Below are 13473 nucleotides of genomic sequence, written 5' to 3' on the forward strand. Positions count from 1 at the left end.
CGCCATCTTGTTTCCTCCCGTTTTACTCTTGATGGCAGGCTACCTGAGACCTGTGTGGCCCTCGGATTAGTGTGCCCATAATCACCCGAGGGACTCAATAAGCATGTAACTCACTAGGTCCTACCATCCTGGGCAGGACGTGGGAACATGCATTTTGTGGAGAGTCCCTGGTGGCTCTCAGGCGGGTGTCCCCAGGGACTGTCTTTGAGGACTGTCATTGACGAGGGTCTTTGCAGGAAAAGAATGCCCAGTTCTATAGGGTTTTGGGAGCCACAGCCTCCAAAATCTATCCAGAGAGCTCTCGGGTTTTAAAAACCAGCCTCCAGGTAAAAAGGTTCATTTCTGTGGCGTTACCAACAGCTTGATGATACGCGCCAGGGTCTCAATGAAATGAAAAGGCCAGTCCAGGAAGGCAGGCTGCCGGAAAATACCCGCTGAGCAGATTCAGCGGCTTGTTGCCCGCGGGGAGAATGGGTGGCAAATGGAAGGTAGAGCCTTTTATGTAGCCTATTTTATGGCCAAAGATACATATACAGAACAAATCTGGAAGGATAGCCACCAAAGTGAATGGATGATGCTTCCAATTTATTTGAAACAAAGATGAAATACTTGTATAAGAGAGAAAAAAAGAATGTTAAAAGACAGCCCTCAGAAAGTATGCAGAGTCTCTTTCTCTCCCCATCTCCTTAGAATCTCTCCCCTTAGTTGCTGTCTGTCTCTCCGTCTCTCTCACCCCCTCTCATTCTCCCCCCTCCCCTAGGTCTTTCTCTAGGCTTGTCTCCATCTTCTCTGCATCTCTCCGTCTCTCTCCATCCCTCCTTCTCTCTCTCTTTCCTTCTCTGTATCTCTCAGTCTCTCTGTTTCTCTCCTTCCCTCTCCCTCTCCCCACCCCAATAAGGACAGAAGAATTTACAGGATTTGAAGCCAGGACAACCCAAGCAACAGCAGCTTGATTTAGCAAGAGCAGGGTCCATGGAGCTGACACCGAGGGACTACGGGAATGGGGCTTGTAGCAAGCCTTCTGAGGGTGTTTTGGAGCTCATGAGCCTGTGGAGCCACTCGGTGTACCGGGAGACCCTGGTGTACACCCCTAAGTGGCCTTCAGCTGCACAGCCCAGACCCCAGCTGACAACGCCTGTCAGATACCATGTGCCCTGAAACTTGGTGGCGTGCGGGCCCCCGCTGTCCCCCTGGCAGGCATCCTTGCTCCCATCTAGGTAGCCAGCACAGAACATATTCTCTGTGATCTTCGGGGAGTCCTGTTTCATTTTCGACTTCTCCAGGCAGTCCTGGGTCATCACTCTGGGCACATCGATGGCCATGAGCTCCAGGGCTGTGGCGCCCTTGTCTAGGAGCTGGCCCCAGCCACTTACGGTGGAGAAGCGAATGAAGGCCAGCGTCCTCTCGGAGAAGGCCTTTTCGGGTACACAGAGGGGCACTATGTAGTCGGTGAAGACCACGGGTCTGCTCAGGCGGAGCAGGGCGATGTCATGGTCCGTCTTGCCTTTGATGTACTTGCTGGGGACAGTGACCTGAACGACTTGCCGTTCCTGCTCGTCGCCATCCTCCTCACTCAGGTTGTGCTCACCTGGGGGAAGACCAGCGCCGCTTACACCCACCCCCCGCAGTCTTAGGGAGTGACTCTTCCCAAACCTCAAAAGGGTTGGAACTTCCTTTGGGGCAAGAGGGGCCCTGTGTCCAACCCCAAGCTGGTCTCGGTGGCCACCACTGGGCTCTATGGAGAGCCAGACTTGGGGATGAATCTGGAACCTGGGGTGCTGGGCCAGGCAACTGTGGGCAGGTGGGGAGGACTGCCTGGTTCTCCCACTCCAGACTGCCCTCCCTGGGGGTTCTCATCTTCCCATAATTCCACCCAGCAGAGGCCAGCCCATGGTGGCCCATGGAGCCCTGGATGGCTGCATCCCCCTCAGGACTCTTGGCCCAAGCAGGACAGGTGGGTACAGCATCACCCCCATATCTTTATTTGGGGTGGAAAAGAGGCTGGAGGGGGGTGGCCACAGTGGCTCCTTGTGGACATTGGGGTTTGTCCAGACACTGCCTGCTTCTCTGTTTGGAGAAGTTCATCTGGTTGTGCAAGTTGGAAGATTGATGCTGCGAATCTTAGCCCCGAGTTGTTATCACTCAAGAACTGGTCTCTCGTCAGAAGGAGGTAAAAACAAAACCTACCCAGTACCACCGTCAGGTTCTTCAGTTTGATTTTGTCAAAACAGTGGGCTGCGGAGACCACCCAGGTGGAGCCAATCAGGGTGCCCCCGCACAGCAGCACCCCGTCCACCTTCAGCATAGCCTGACAAGGGAATAAAAGTCGTTGGAAAGTCACATTATTGTCCTTGGGGTTCCCTTCCTGGAGACTCAGCTTTCCCCTGCAGCCTCGGGGATGGGCTGCATTTGTAGAAGGGTTTCTGAAATCCTGGGGGACTCCCAGAATACTTCCTGGGCAAAGCTGTTCCAACTGCTCTCCAGCAGGTTGTTTCCCTGACTAGCTAAGGGAAGAGAGAGCTCATGGACACTGCCCTGGCAATGGAGCTGCTGGTGCTGGATCCCTGTGTGCACCTCCCAGTGCTGTCCTCCAAGTTTGACCCAACACTCCCGACTGGCAAAGATCAGGACAAGCATTGTGCTCCTAGAGCATGTGAGGGGTAAATGAAGTAGCAGAGTGAAGCACCGAGCACAGTTCTAGACACACAGTAGATGCTCAATAAATGTTTCCTTTCCTCTTTCTCTTCCTAAAAGCACAGAGGGTGCTGAGTGGGTCCTTGAGTGAATCCTGGGTGGAGACATATTTCCTGTGAGATTCTCCCACGATGAGTGGGAAAGGAGCCAAGGTTTCTGGCCAGGCTGGCCTGCAGACAGCAAGGAATTGCAAGGCCAGAGGAGGCCTGGCTGAGGGGGAGGTGGACCCACCAGTGAACAGTCCTAGTCTGGTTTTCAACTGTCACCATGTGTTGTGGTGAAGTCAGATCAACCAGAGAGGGAAGAGACTGGAAATGGGGTCTGTCCGTCTAAAGCTTAATGTTGTGGACAGCAGGACAAAGGGTACCTGGGTGGTGTCTGTCTCCTCCAAACTGGCCCCTCAGAGAAAAAAAACACAGTAAAATGGTCTCAGGATGGATGAAAAGAGCTACCTTTGAGCTCAGGACCATGGTCCGCTCAGGTTGAAGACCCCTGAAAATTTAACCCTGCCCTGGCTGACGGTGAATCTGCAGCTGCAGCTACAAGAGACCTCTGGGGTGGTTGCAACAAGCTAGATCTGGACCTCCTGGGCCCAACTCTCAGCTCTGACATGGGCAAGGCACTGACTCTGACTGGACTTCAGTTTCCTCACCTATATGGGGTGAGAGTTGCACTTACCTCTCGGGTGGGATTGTGGGGGTTAAATGATTTGAGAAGTGAGGTCTTGGTGGGACCAAGCACAGGGAGTGCATGCTCTAGCAGTGTCTGCTGCAGCCACTCCCAGCAAGCCCACTTGAGTGCTCCCCACTTTAATTCACAGAAACCCATTCCAGCCAGCTCTGCCTCTGCCTCAGAGAGGCTTTGCCACCCAATTATGGGGACTCTGGTGGACACATCAGTCCTATTTGGATGTGTCTAATTCAGATTATTCCTCTGAACACCAAAGCCAGGGTTCTGCAAAGTTGAGGAGCAGGCCCTGGGCTGCAAAGGCCCCACCTCGGCTCCAACTGCTGTGGGAGGTGAGATGGAGCAGGGGGAGGCCAGGTGGGTGCAACTTCTTCTGAGGCTGATCTGGAGGGCCAGACTGCTGGGCAAGGAAATGATTGGAGTTTCCCTAAGCCTGAAGTCAGGCTGAGAATGACTGGCGATTCTCCAATTTCCTTTATAGGTTCTCATTCATTTACTTTTACTTCTACAAATTCTTGGCTGTTTAACTTGGGGTGTCTCAGAATGAAAGGTTAAAGAGGAGCCACTGATGCGGGCTCAGACCTGAGTTTGTAGGTCTCAGAGTGGCAGCTTTTCTCACACTTGAGTGTGCATACATCTCTGGCTCTTATGCTGTCCCATTAGGCCTGGGAACCCGAGACTCTGCATTTCCAACTGGGACCAGGCTCATAGGTAGACTTGCAGAGAGATGCCCTGGAGCGGTCATGGCCCACAGACCTGACCACATGCGGGGGACGGCCTCCGGGCCTGCTGAAGGACTTTGTTACAGATCAAAAATCATACTGTATGATCTCACTTATATGTGGAATCTAAGAAAACAAAAAAACCCGAATAAACAAAATAGAAACAGACCCATAGATATAGAAAACAAGCTGATAAGTTTGCCAAAGGGGAGGGGGCTTTGGGATGGTAGTTAAAAAATAGAAAGATAAAACAATATCTGGCATACAAAAAAAAATCACAGCTTCCAGAAGGTAGGTGGAGCTTGGAAGGTGAGAGTTGGGCTCAAATCTACCTTGGCCATTTATTAGTTGTATGACCTCAGTTTCCTCATCTATAAAAGAGGAGTGAGACTAGCAGCCTGTGATGAAGCCATTGAGGAGCACAAATGAGCTGACAGAGGTGCTGCTGGGAGCACAGACACCTGAGATGAATGGAGGCTGTTGTCAACAACGGGACTTCAGAATAAAGAGGAAATGCACTGAAACACTGCTGTGAGCAGGGGTGACATGGTGTATGACCCCTGAGGCTGACCTGCCCACTTTCCCTTTGAGAGGTCACTGGGACCCTGAAGGCTTACCTGCCAGGGACACTCCCCTTTGGGACACACGTTGCCACCCACAATTCGGCCTTGGGGTTGGCCATTTCTTTTTTCCAGAACAGGTATTTTTCCACATGGATATTTAACTGTATAAAACAAAAGTCAGCAAGATGTGGGCATTTGTGAGGGATGAACGTGCTAATGAGAAGAGGGCTCTGAGCCCTGCAGGCAGTGGCTCTGCCTCTGGCTCCTGCTTGGTGATTGCAGGAAGCCTGTGAGTGCTGGAGGCCCTTGTGGGAGCTGCTGGATGAGCAGAAGGGGCAGGGGCTGATTTTGCTGGAACAGAGGCCCTTACTTCTTAATACTGGGTTCTGCTAATTTCTCTGGGGAAAGATGACATGAGGCTTGAATTTCCTAAAAGGTAAATGATATTCTGTCTAAAGATCACTCAGCTTCTCAGACAACTATGTGGCTATTTTGATCCCACTCCAACAATGTCCTTGGGCCAGAAAAGAAAGTGTTTAGAGGTGGCTACTGAATTTCAGGCTGCTTTGACCATGCTGGGTATACTTTCTTCCTAACAGACATAGGTCTTGGGGTGCCCCAGCCTTTGGAATTGCAGCCCCATTAGTTTGAGGTTGGTTTGGAGAAATTTTCCATTTTCTTAAAAGTGCTTGCCTTTACAAAGGAATTGGAATCCAGAATTGTGCTGTAGTCAGTAGTCACACTTGGATGTGGCAGTGTAGTTCCAGCAGAGGGAACTGGCAGGGGGGTGGGGAGAGCTTTGTTCTGCTCCTCTGGGCCCACCTAAGATGGGCAGGGGGTCTGAGGCCCATCCAGGGAGCTGCTCCCAGGGCTCTATCCTGCCCCAGTTACCCTGGCCTGCCCTCTGGTCAGGGGAGCCACCTCCACCCTCCGTCTTCTCCCTTCCTCTGAGCATGTAGTGGTCAGTACATAGTAGATGCTCAGTTAATGGTATATCACCACTTCTTAGCTAAGAAGAGAACTCGTGGCAGGGTAGGAATTGGTGACTGCTCATCTGGAAGTGAAACAGCACACAGCCCTTGGAGCAGAACCCTGAGGGCTTTTTACCTGTGGGTGCGCAGGACACCTCGTTGGTCTGGAGTGCGTACCCCTCGTGACACCAGCAGGAGCGCTTGGCTTCTGCGTGATTGCTGCAGTACTGCTCGCAGCCCCCGTTCTCATTCTCACAGATCAGCTCGCTGTTCTTGTCTGAGTACAGAAGGAGACAGCCTGAGACAGGCCTCTGCTGGGCAGGGAAAGCCGGCCCTGGTGGCCACCCCTCCTTGGGCCAGAGGCAGCTTTCTGCAGGAAGGTGGCTCTCAGCTGCCAACTACAGGGACTGAGCCTGGCACTACCCCACTCTGCAGATTGAACCAGAGGGGTGGGACCTGGTGTTTGGCATATCACCCATGTCTGAGCCGCCTAACCAGTGGGGAGAGAGGGCCAGCGTGCTGTGGTCTCCACGTTATCACCCCTCCCAGCAGGTGGTGGGGAGCTGGGGCGGGTTTGGGGAGAGTAAATGTCACCTGGGGACAGTAGAAGAGCCCAACTCAATCAGAGACCTGCCAATAAAAGGTCAGAGAGATGAGACTGCTCTACAGCCAGGCCCTGAGGCCCAGTGACCATTGGTTCTAACAGGCGGAGAGGAGGAACGTTGACCTGACTCTGAAGGGCAGCATTTGGTGTGGGAAACAGGGCTGGCTTGCTGTGTACGTCCAGGATCCCCACTGGGAAGGCTGGTTTTGTAAGTGAATTCACACCAGGGTTGCTGAACATCAAAGGCCAGGCAAAGACCTTGAGGCTTTCTAGCCCCATGTAACTGACAGGAAGGCACTTTCCTTGGTCTTCCCTGTACTCTATCTGGCCTCTGTGCCACTTAGAGTAGAAGTTGGCTGTGACCCAGAAGAGCTCGTTTAGCGTCAGAATGTACATTTGTGTGGGAAAGGATAAACCTTGCCCAAGGAGAAGCCTGGCCTTTGCTCTCAGCTCCTGGGAAGTGACCTCTGCACCCTGCTTAAGCTGGGCACTTTTAATCTGCCTGAAAAGAGTATTAATTCCCTGGGTCCCTTGGCTCACACTGGGTGGTCTAATAATGTTATTCATGCCGGGCTTTGGGTCACAGGATATCAGCTCAGCCTCTGGAGGGGCTGGAGACTGAGGTCAGCCATGTGGGTGGTCAGCCATGTCTATGTTACTGAGCCCCAGTAAAATCTCTGGGCACCCAGGCTCAGGTGTGCTACTTGGGTTGGTGACACTCCACAGATCTCATCACATATCAGCCTTGGAGAATGAAAGACTGTCCATATGACTGCCTGGGAGAGGACAACTGGAAGTTTATGCCTGGTCCCTTTGCTGATTTTAGTCTGTATCTTTTTGCTATAATAATCTATAACTGTGAACATATCAGTTTTCAGTGAGTTCCGTGGTTCCTTCCAGCAGATTATTGAACTTAAGAATGGTCTGGGAGACCCCTGAACTTTGCAATACTTTAATATATGGAAGGTGAAAAAAATATCTCATACCTTTGTAATAGCAAGTAAGGAAGGTCAAGTTTACCCAACTGTCTTGGCTGGCAAAATATGTGGAAGCTGAGCAGTGATGTAGTGATTCTCACCTGTGCCCTTTCCAGATGTATCAGAATTTCCCAGTGCTTGGAGCCCAAGGGTTTGATATTTCCCAGAAGGGAACAGGGGGTGGTCAAATTAGAGAATTGGCACCTTAGAACTCCACAGCCAAGGTTCTTGGGTTGACTGAAGCCTTCAAAGTCACCTGGACCAACTTCCCCCTGGGACTAAGGGTCAGCTCCATGCCTGACCAGGCCATGCCCATCAGCCTCCCTGGGAACCGTGTCTGCAAGGTATGGGATTTCTCACTTTTCTCACAGTTCCGGCCCTCAAAATCTTCAGGGCAGAAGCAGATGTAGGACTGCAATTGGTCATCACAGGAGCCTCCATTCTGGCATGGATTTGAGGCACATTGGTCCCCTTCTGTGGAGTGAGTCAGTGTTAGTATGCTGAGGAAAAGGGCTTGAAGGTGGCCTATAAATGGGCGATTTACCTACTCACCATTATAGGACATCCAGAATTGTGCCTGAGGGAACAAAGAGGAAGCCACATGAGACATATGTTCACCCAAAGCAGACATTTATGGCATCCATGAAATGAATTGATAAACTGAGGTGGACGGGGTGGGCCGGGAGCTTCTGACCTGGGGGCCTTCTCAGTGGGCTCTGGAAGCCAGGCTCTCTTCTGGAGGTGAAGAGGGTTCATCTGGGCGAGAAAGGTTTTTCCTATTCCCTTCTACCTTACCCCAGGTCCTTAGGGCCACCAGAGGTCACAAATTTCCTTCTCCCAAGTCAAAACACCCAAGATTCAGCCCCAACTAGCCCCAACCCTGCCACCTCTGAGTTGTCAGCCTGGGACAAGACACATAGGCGCTGTGAGCCTCCAGTTCCTCTTTGGGCGGTGGGTGACCATCCATGCGCAGGGGCCGCCCGAGGAGGTGAGCAATGGGTGTGAGGGTGTCCTAGGACCTGCCGAGGGCTCCACCAATAGCACTGACACCCTGAGGAATCTTTTGGCCAACTGCACTTAAACTCACAGGCTTGCTATGAAAACAAAACAAGATAAAAACCGCTGAAACTGCTTTGGGAAATCTAACTGGTATATAGCCCAAAGTATGACCATTTTCAACTTGCACAGAAAGGGTCATGCTAGCCTCTCTCTGTCTCAAATAGCCCACATCCTGTTGAGTGTGAGGTGTCCTGCGAGTGTGAAGTGAGGCATGTGTCTTGACTGAGAATGAGGTAAGGTGTGTGTCCTGCGAGTGTGAAGTGAGGCATGTGTTTTGATGAGAATGAGGTAAGGTGTGTGTCCTGTGAGTGCGAGGTGAGGTGTGTGTCTTGACTGAGAATGAGGTAAGGTGTGTGTCCTGTGAGTGCGAGGTGAGGTGTGTGTCTTGATGAGTGTGAAGTGTGGTCTTATCATAATTGACCCACATGCCTATTGAAGTGTTCAAAGGAATGTGATACATTTTAAATATGCTCTTTTAGAAAATGAAATCAGAAATGAAGAGCACTCCATCCATACTGCCCAAGGGCAGGTAGAGGAGGCAGTGGTTCCGAGTGTGTCCTCACACAAGTTTCCCTGAAGTTGCTGTGTGGCAGTGAGAGGCTCCCCCAGTGTCTCAGACATCTGCTCTGTCAGCAGTATCTCTGTGAAGCAGGGGCAGCTCCAGGGGACTGGGAAGGCAAGGGACACATCAAGTGTGCTTTTCAAACTATTTTTTCTGATGCAAAATTTAGGATGCAGGTGTGGCAGAGAGGAGGATGTCCCTGGAAACAGAGGGGAGTTATGGAGCATTGTAGGAGCTCTGACTGAGGAAAGTGAAGTCATTCTTAGGAAGAAAAATGACCCAGACACAGAGGGTCAGTGTATACCGGAGCCACCTGTTTGTTCACCTGTGCATGTAGCACTCACAGCCACAGAAGTGAAGAGACTTGGTCTCCAAGACATGGGAATGAGCCCTGCTGTCCCTTCCTAAAGACTCAGTACGCTGGTCTACATATTTGGTGACTCAGAGGGCGCCCCCTAGAGGGTGAACTCACCAATCTCTCAGGGTTCCTGAAGATCTCCTTGGCCTCCTCAAAGGAACACTGCTCCTCCTTGCACTCTCTCTCCAGGGAGCCCGGCCTCAGCTCCTCCAGGAACCAGTTGGCACGCCTTTGCCTGTGCAAGACGCTTTGGGCTTCCTCCTCAGTGATGAAGACTGAGAAATGGGAGTTCCATGAAACATTCACAACCTGCCATGCCATCATGGCCCAGAAACCATCCAGACCAGTCTCGTCCCACTCAGTAATAGGAGCCAAAGGATTCCTGTCTACAGGCCTGGCTGAATTTGAAAGAGGAGTGCTTTCTTATGGCTGGTTGGTGACAAATTTTATGTCCAAGGATAAGAAAATATGTTCATTAAATTATAATTTAACACACTCATGCCTTTTGACCTGGTCACTTAACTTTTAAGAATTTATCCTAAGGAAACACTCAGAGGCATGCGCAACAACCTAGCCACAAGGAGAGCCATTGCTAATAATCATCTGAAACAAACAGATGACGCTGTCCCATGCCACCAGGAAATGGAATGCTTAAGAAGATGTGATATTAAGTGAAAAAGAAGATAATAAAATAATATCTACTGTATAATTTTTGAAAATAAAAATGTATATATAAGCAAATGTAATTTTTTGAAAGAATGTACATAAAAAAATTAACTTTGGGGATCAACAGCTATTCTGTTCCAAAATGTGTAAGGTCGACATGTGTAACTTCTAAAATCAAAATATCCATCTGCTGTGTCCCTGGCACCCAGAGCATTTCATCAAGAGTTGCTGAATGAGTGAGCTGGAGGATCCTATGGGGGAGGAAGGTCCTATGGGATGTGCATTTGAGAGAGGTCAGGCAGCAGGGAGCAGCTCGGCTTGGGTGGGGGTGAGGTGGGGAGGCAGGGGTTGCTGAGACAACATGGAAGGGGCCAAGGGTGGTCTGACTGAGGGTGGCAGGTAGAGAGGGGTTGGGCACCCCTTGTCTCCATTTAAAGCCCACTAGTCCTGTTGGCTGCACACTGGGCCTGTTCTTCCCAGCTCTTCTGGAACTCTGGTCACTTCCCACTGTGGTCTGTTCTCTCCTCTCAACTAACTCATCTAAACCCTTTCTCTGCTTTGCCACCAATCTCTCTCCTTCAAGATCACATGCTTGAAGGAAAATTCCTCACGTCCCGCCAAGGTTCTTACATTGACTTGTAAACCCATCGTAAGCAAAAGGCACTGTGACTCCCGCAGGCTTCTTGTGGACCTTTCTTGGTGGCAGGAGACCTACTGATCACTGTCTACTTCTTGACACTCGGTCCCCTGGCCACCGGGGCCTGGCCTGCTGGCCCTCCTCCCGCCTCTCTGTGCACCTCCTCCAGCCCCTTGCTGCTGGCGTTGAGCCTGTAGCCTTCAGGTTTCGGTCTTTCTGCTCCAAAGACCCTCCGAGCCTCCTCCCTCCACTTCCTGGCTGAGCTCTACCTCCACATGCCGGAACCCCTACTTTATTTCTACCGAGGAGTGCCTCTGAACCCCAGATCTCTGTGTCAACTTCCCAGCGGACTGAGTAACCCGTTCACAGCCAGCGCGGGTAGCCCCCCACCGCTGCCCCGCTGAGCCTGCCTTGCCCGCCAAGCCCTGTCCTGGGGAAGAGCCCCGCTGCCTCCCGAGCCAGGCTCCCCGAGGGGCTGAGCCCCGCAGCCTGCTCTCCCCCGCCTTCCACGTCTGCCCCCCTCTCCACCCGGGAGGCTGCCTGAGGCACGAGCACTTGCCTGCTGCCAGGCGGGCAGAGCAGCTTCACCTCCCCCTGGCCTCACACTGACCCCCATCGTTACTTGCAGGTAGCTGGTGTCCCCCATTTCGCTTATGAGAAAGAAATGTGGGTGAGGCTTAGAATTCACCCAAAGCCACACGGTGGGAGTGATGCGACCGGTGTGAACGCCTTAAATTTGAGGATTCTTTTGGATACCCAGGCAGACATGGGATCTGCACCCCAGGAGGGGGTTTGATTGTGGAGGTGGAGATGTTGAGGTTGGTGACAGTTATGCGGGGGTTGAAGGCAAGGGTGCAGATGAGGCAGGAAAGCTCTCAGAGCTCCTGGCGTGGCCCTGCCGTGTGTGTGTGACCCCAGCAGGGAGCAGGTGACGTGGGTGAGCGGAGGAAAGAAGAAGGAAGCCAGTGCTGAGTGCAGAAGCCAAGCGTGGAAAGGAGTCCCAGGGAGAGATGAACAGGAGGCCGGCTTTGGAGAGGCCCGGGCTTCCAAGTGGGGCGGGGTGGCCCTGCTGCATCCTTCCAGCCATCACCCCCCACCTGGAAACTGCTGGCGAGCGAGCGAGTCAGGGGGCCTCCAGGACAGGTGACAAGGTTACAGAACGTGGGGTCAGGGGGGGAAAGGGGAGATGCCAGCTCCTGGCCACCCAGGCTGAGGGAGACCATCTTTAAAACCAGGGAGTTGCACCCGTCCATGCCTGGGGAATGGATCTGGTTTGGAAGAACTTGAGGAAAAAATCAAAGAATGGAGGCTCCTGGGAGGGGAGGTGACTGTGGAGGCCACATGGGGAGGGGGAGGGATGGACAACACTAGAGACCAGAGACCACGAAAGAGCCAGTTGCTCACCGGGGTGACTCATCCCCATGAGGGGAGCAAACGTGCACCAAAAAGCTCTCAGGAACCCAGAGACAACTCTGATAAAGTAACACGGTTACTACAGAGCATTTGGAAAAGGCAGACTAGATCAAGGAAGATGGTGAAAGTCACCCGCAAATTGTCACTTTTCCTGACCTAAGAAAGAACAGTGGGCAGCACTGACTTTCTCTGGAGCAAGACATGCTCTCCTTTGGGCACCTGTTGTCATCAGGGCAGGCGACACCACCACTTAGATCCCCGGCTAGTTTTTCGCTGTGGGATTTGAAGGGCAATGTGATCCAGGTTTTAGAGGACAGTGTCAGCAGCTTGTTTGCACCAGGGCCGCCATTCAGTACTGTAAAGTCACGATGAGGACAGCTTATAAAGTGTGTCCCCATGTTTCCCCATGCAGGCCTCTTAGCATCCTCGAGGGGCGAGGAGGGTGGCCGAGGTCATAGCCATGGTGGTGGAGCAGTGTAGCCCAGAATCCTCACGCCTTCCCTGGCACTAGCCAACTGAAAACCCAGGAGAGCAGAGCAAGAGGGACGCACCCCCCCACTGGCACCCCTGAGCCCCAGATGATGTACTCTTGTCCAACTGCACGTGTGGGTCCCCACTGGTGACCAGGAAAGCGCCACAGGTTCCCTAAAGTCTTCTAAAAATAATTCTGCCAAAGTCTGTGCCAACAATAGCAGCCTTTCTGCCAACACCCAGCTAGTGCCTGGGTGCTGTTTGCTTTTTGGAAGGAAAGCAGATCACACTGGAGCCCGCAAATGCTCCTGAACAAGAATGTCCCTGTAAACAGGAATGAAGGCGAGGTTTGGGAGGCTGGCTACCAACAGCGGGGCTGTCCTTCTCACAGGGTTTGTAGGGAAACCTCCACCCACCCTCTCCCAGCACCCCAACATACCTGCAGCCAGGGACCCCTGCAAGCCCAGCAGAAAGCAGAGGAGGGCCAGCCTACCCGGCTGGGAAGTCGTGGTGAGGTCCATGGTGTCACTCCCAGTCTGTTGACATTCTAGTGGAGGAGGCGAGCAAAGTTCTCAAATTGCTCAGAGGGGTGGGGGAGGGAGACCTAGCCTCCCAAACACTCAGTGCCAAAGGCCTGCTGGAGGGGGAGTTAGAGACAGGACAGGGCCTGAGCCCAGGACGCCGGTTCCAGGAATCCAGATATAGATAGCATGGCCGCATCTTCCAAGCAGAGGTTCCTTCTCTGAAGTGCAGGTGTTAAGGGTATGCATCTGGCATAAGCATCTCAAATGCAATTTAGGATTTTGAAGCCCTTAGGATTTATGACTGCATTTGGGAAAACAGTTCAACTGTAGTGAAAAACCATAGCCCTAATAATAGAAGTAAAAGGAGAGCATATTTTTGGTGTGAATGTTAACGTCTTGAAGAGAGCCACAGATGAGACAGATGGGGCTGTCCTTACCTTGGAGACCTCATTTCTTAGGGGAGCCAGAGTGCCTGGTGGAGAAGCACCAGAAAAGGGGCACCTGCCCCTAGTTGAGCCCTCAACTCTATTTTGGCTACTGGTGGCACGCCTTGTGCCCCTGGCAT

General features: G+C 52.2%; 1 protein-coding gene across 1 annotated transcript; it reads right to left on the reverse strand.

The window, feature by feature from the left end:
- Positions 1-564: 564 nt before the first annotated feature.
- F7 (coagulation factor VII) lies at positions 565-12929 on the reverse strand. The gene is made up of 8 exons (XM_081129840.1): positions 12824-12929; positions 9312-9472; positions 7771-7795; positions 7579-7692; positions 5774-5914; positions 4721-4827; positions 2188-2308; positions 565-1588 (listed from the first exon to the last, which is right to left on the reverse strand). Exons 1-8 carry the CDS (start codon positions 12903-12905, stop codon positions 993-995), a joined length of 1347 nt encoding a protein of 448 aa, XP_080985966.1. The 5' UTR covers positions 12906-12929; the 3' UTR covers positions 565-992.
- Positions 12930-13473: the final 544 nt, after the last annotated feature.

Source organism: Miniopterus schreibersii (assembly GCF_964146895.1).
Source record: "Miniopterus schreibersii genome assembly, chromosome: 2".
Lineage (NCBI taxonomy): Eukaryota > Metazoa > Chordata > Mammalia > Chiroptera > Miniopteridae > Miniopterus > Miniopterus schreibersii.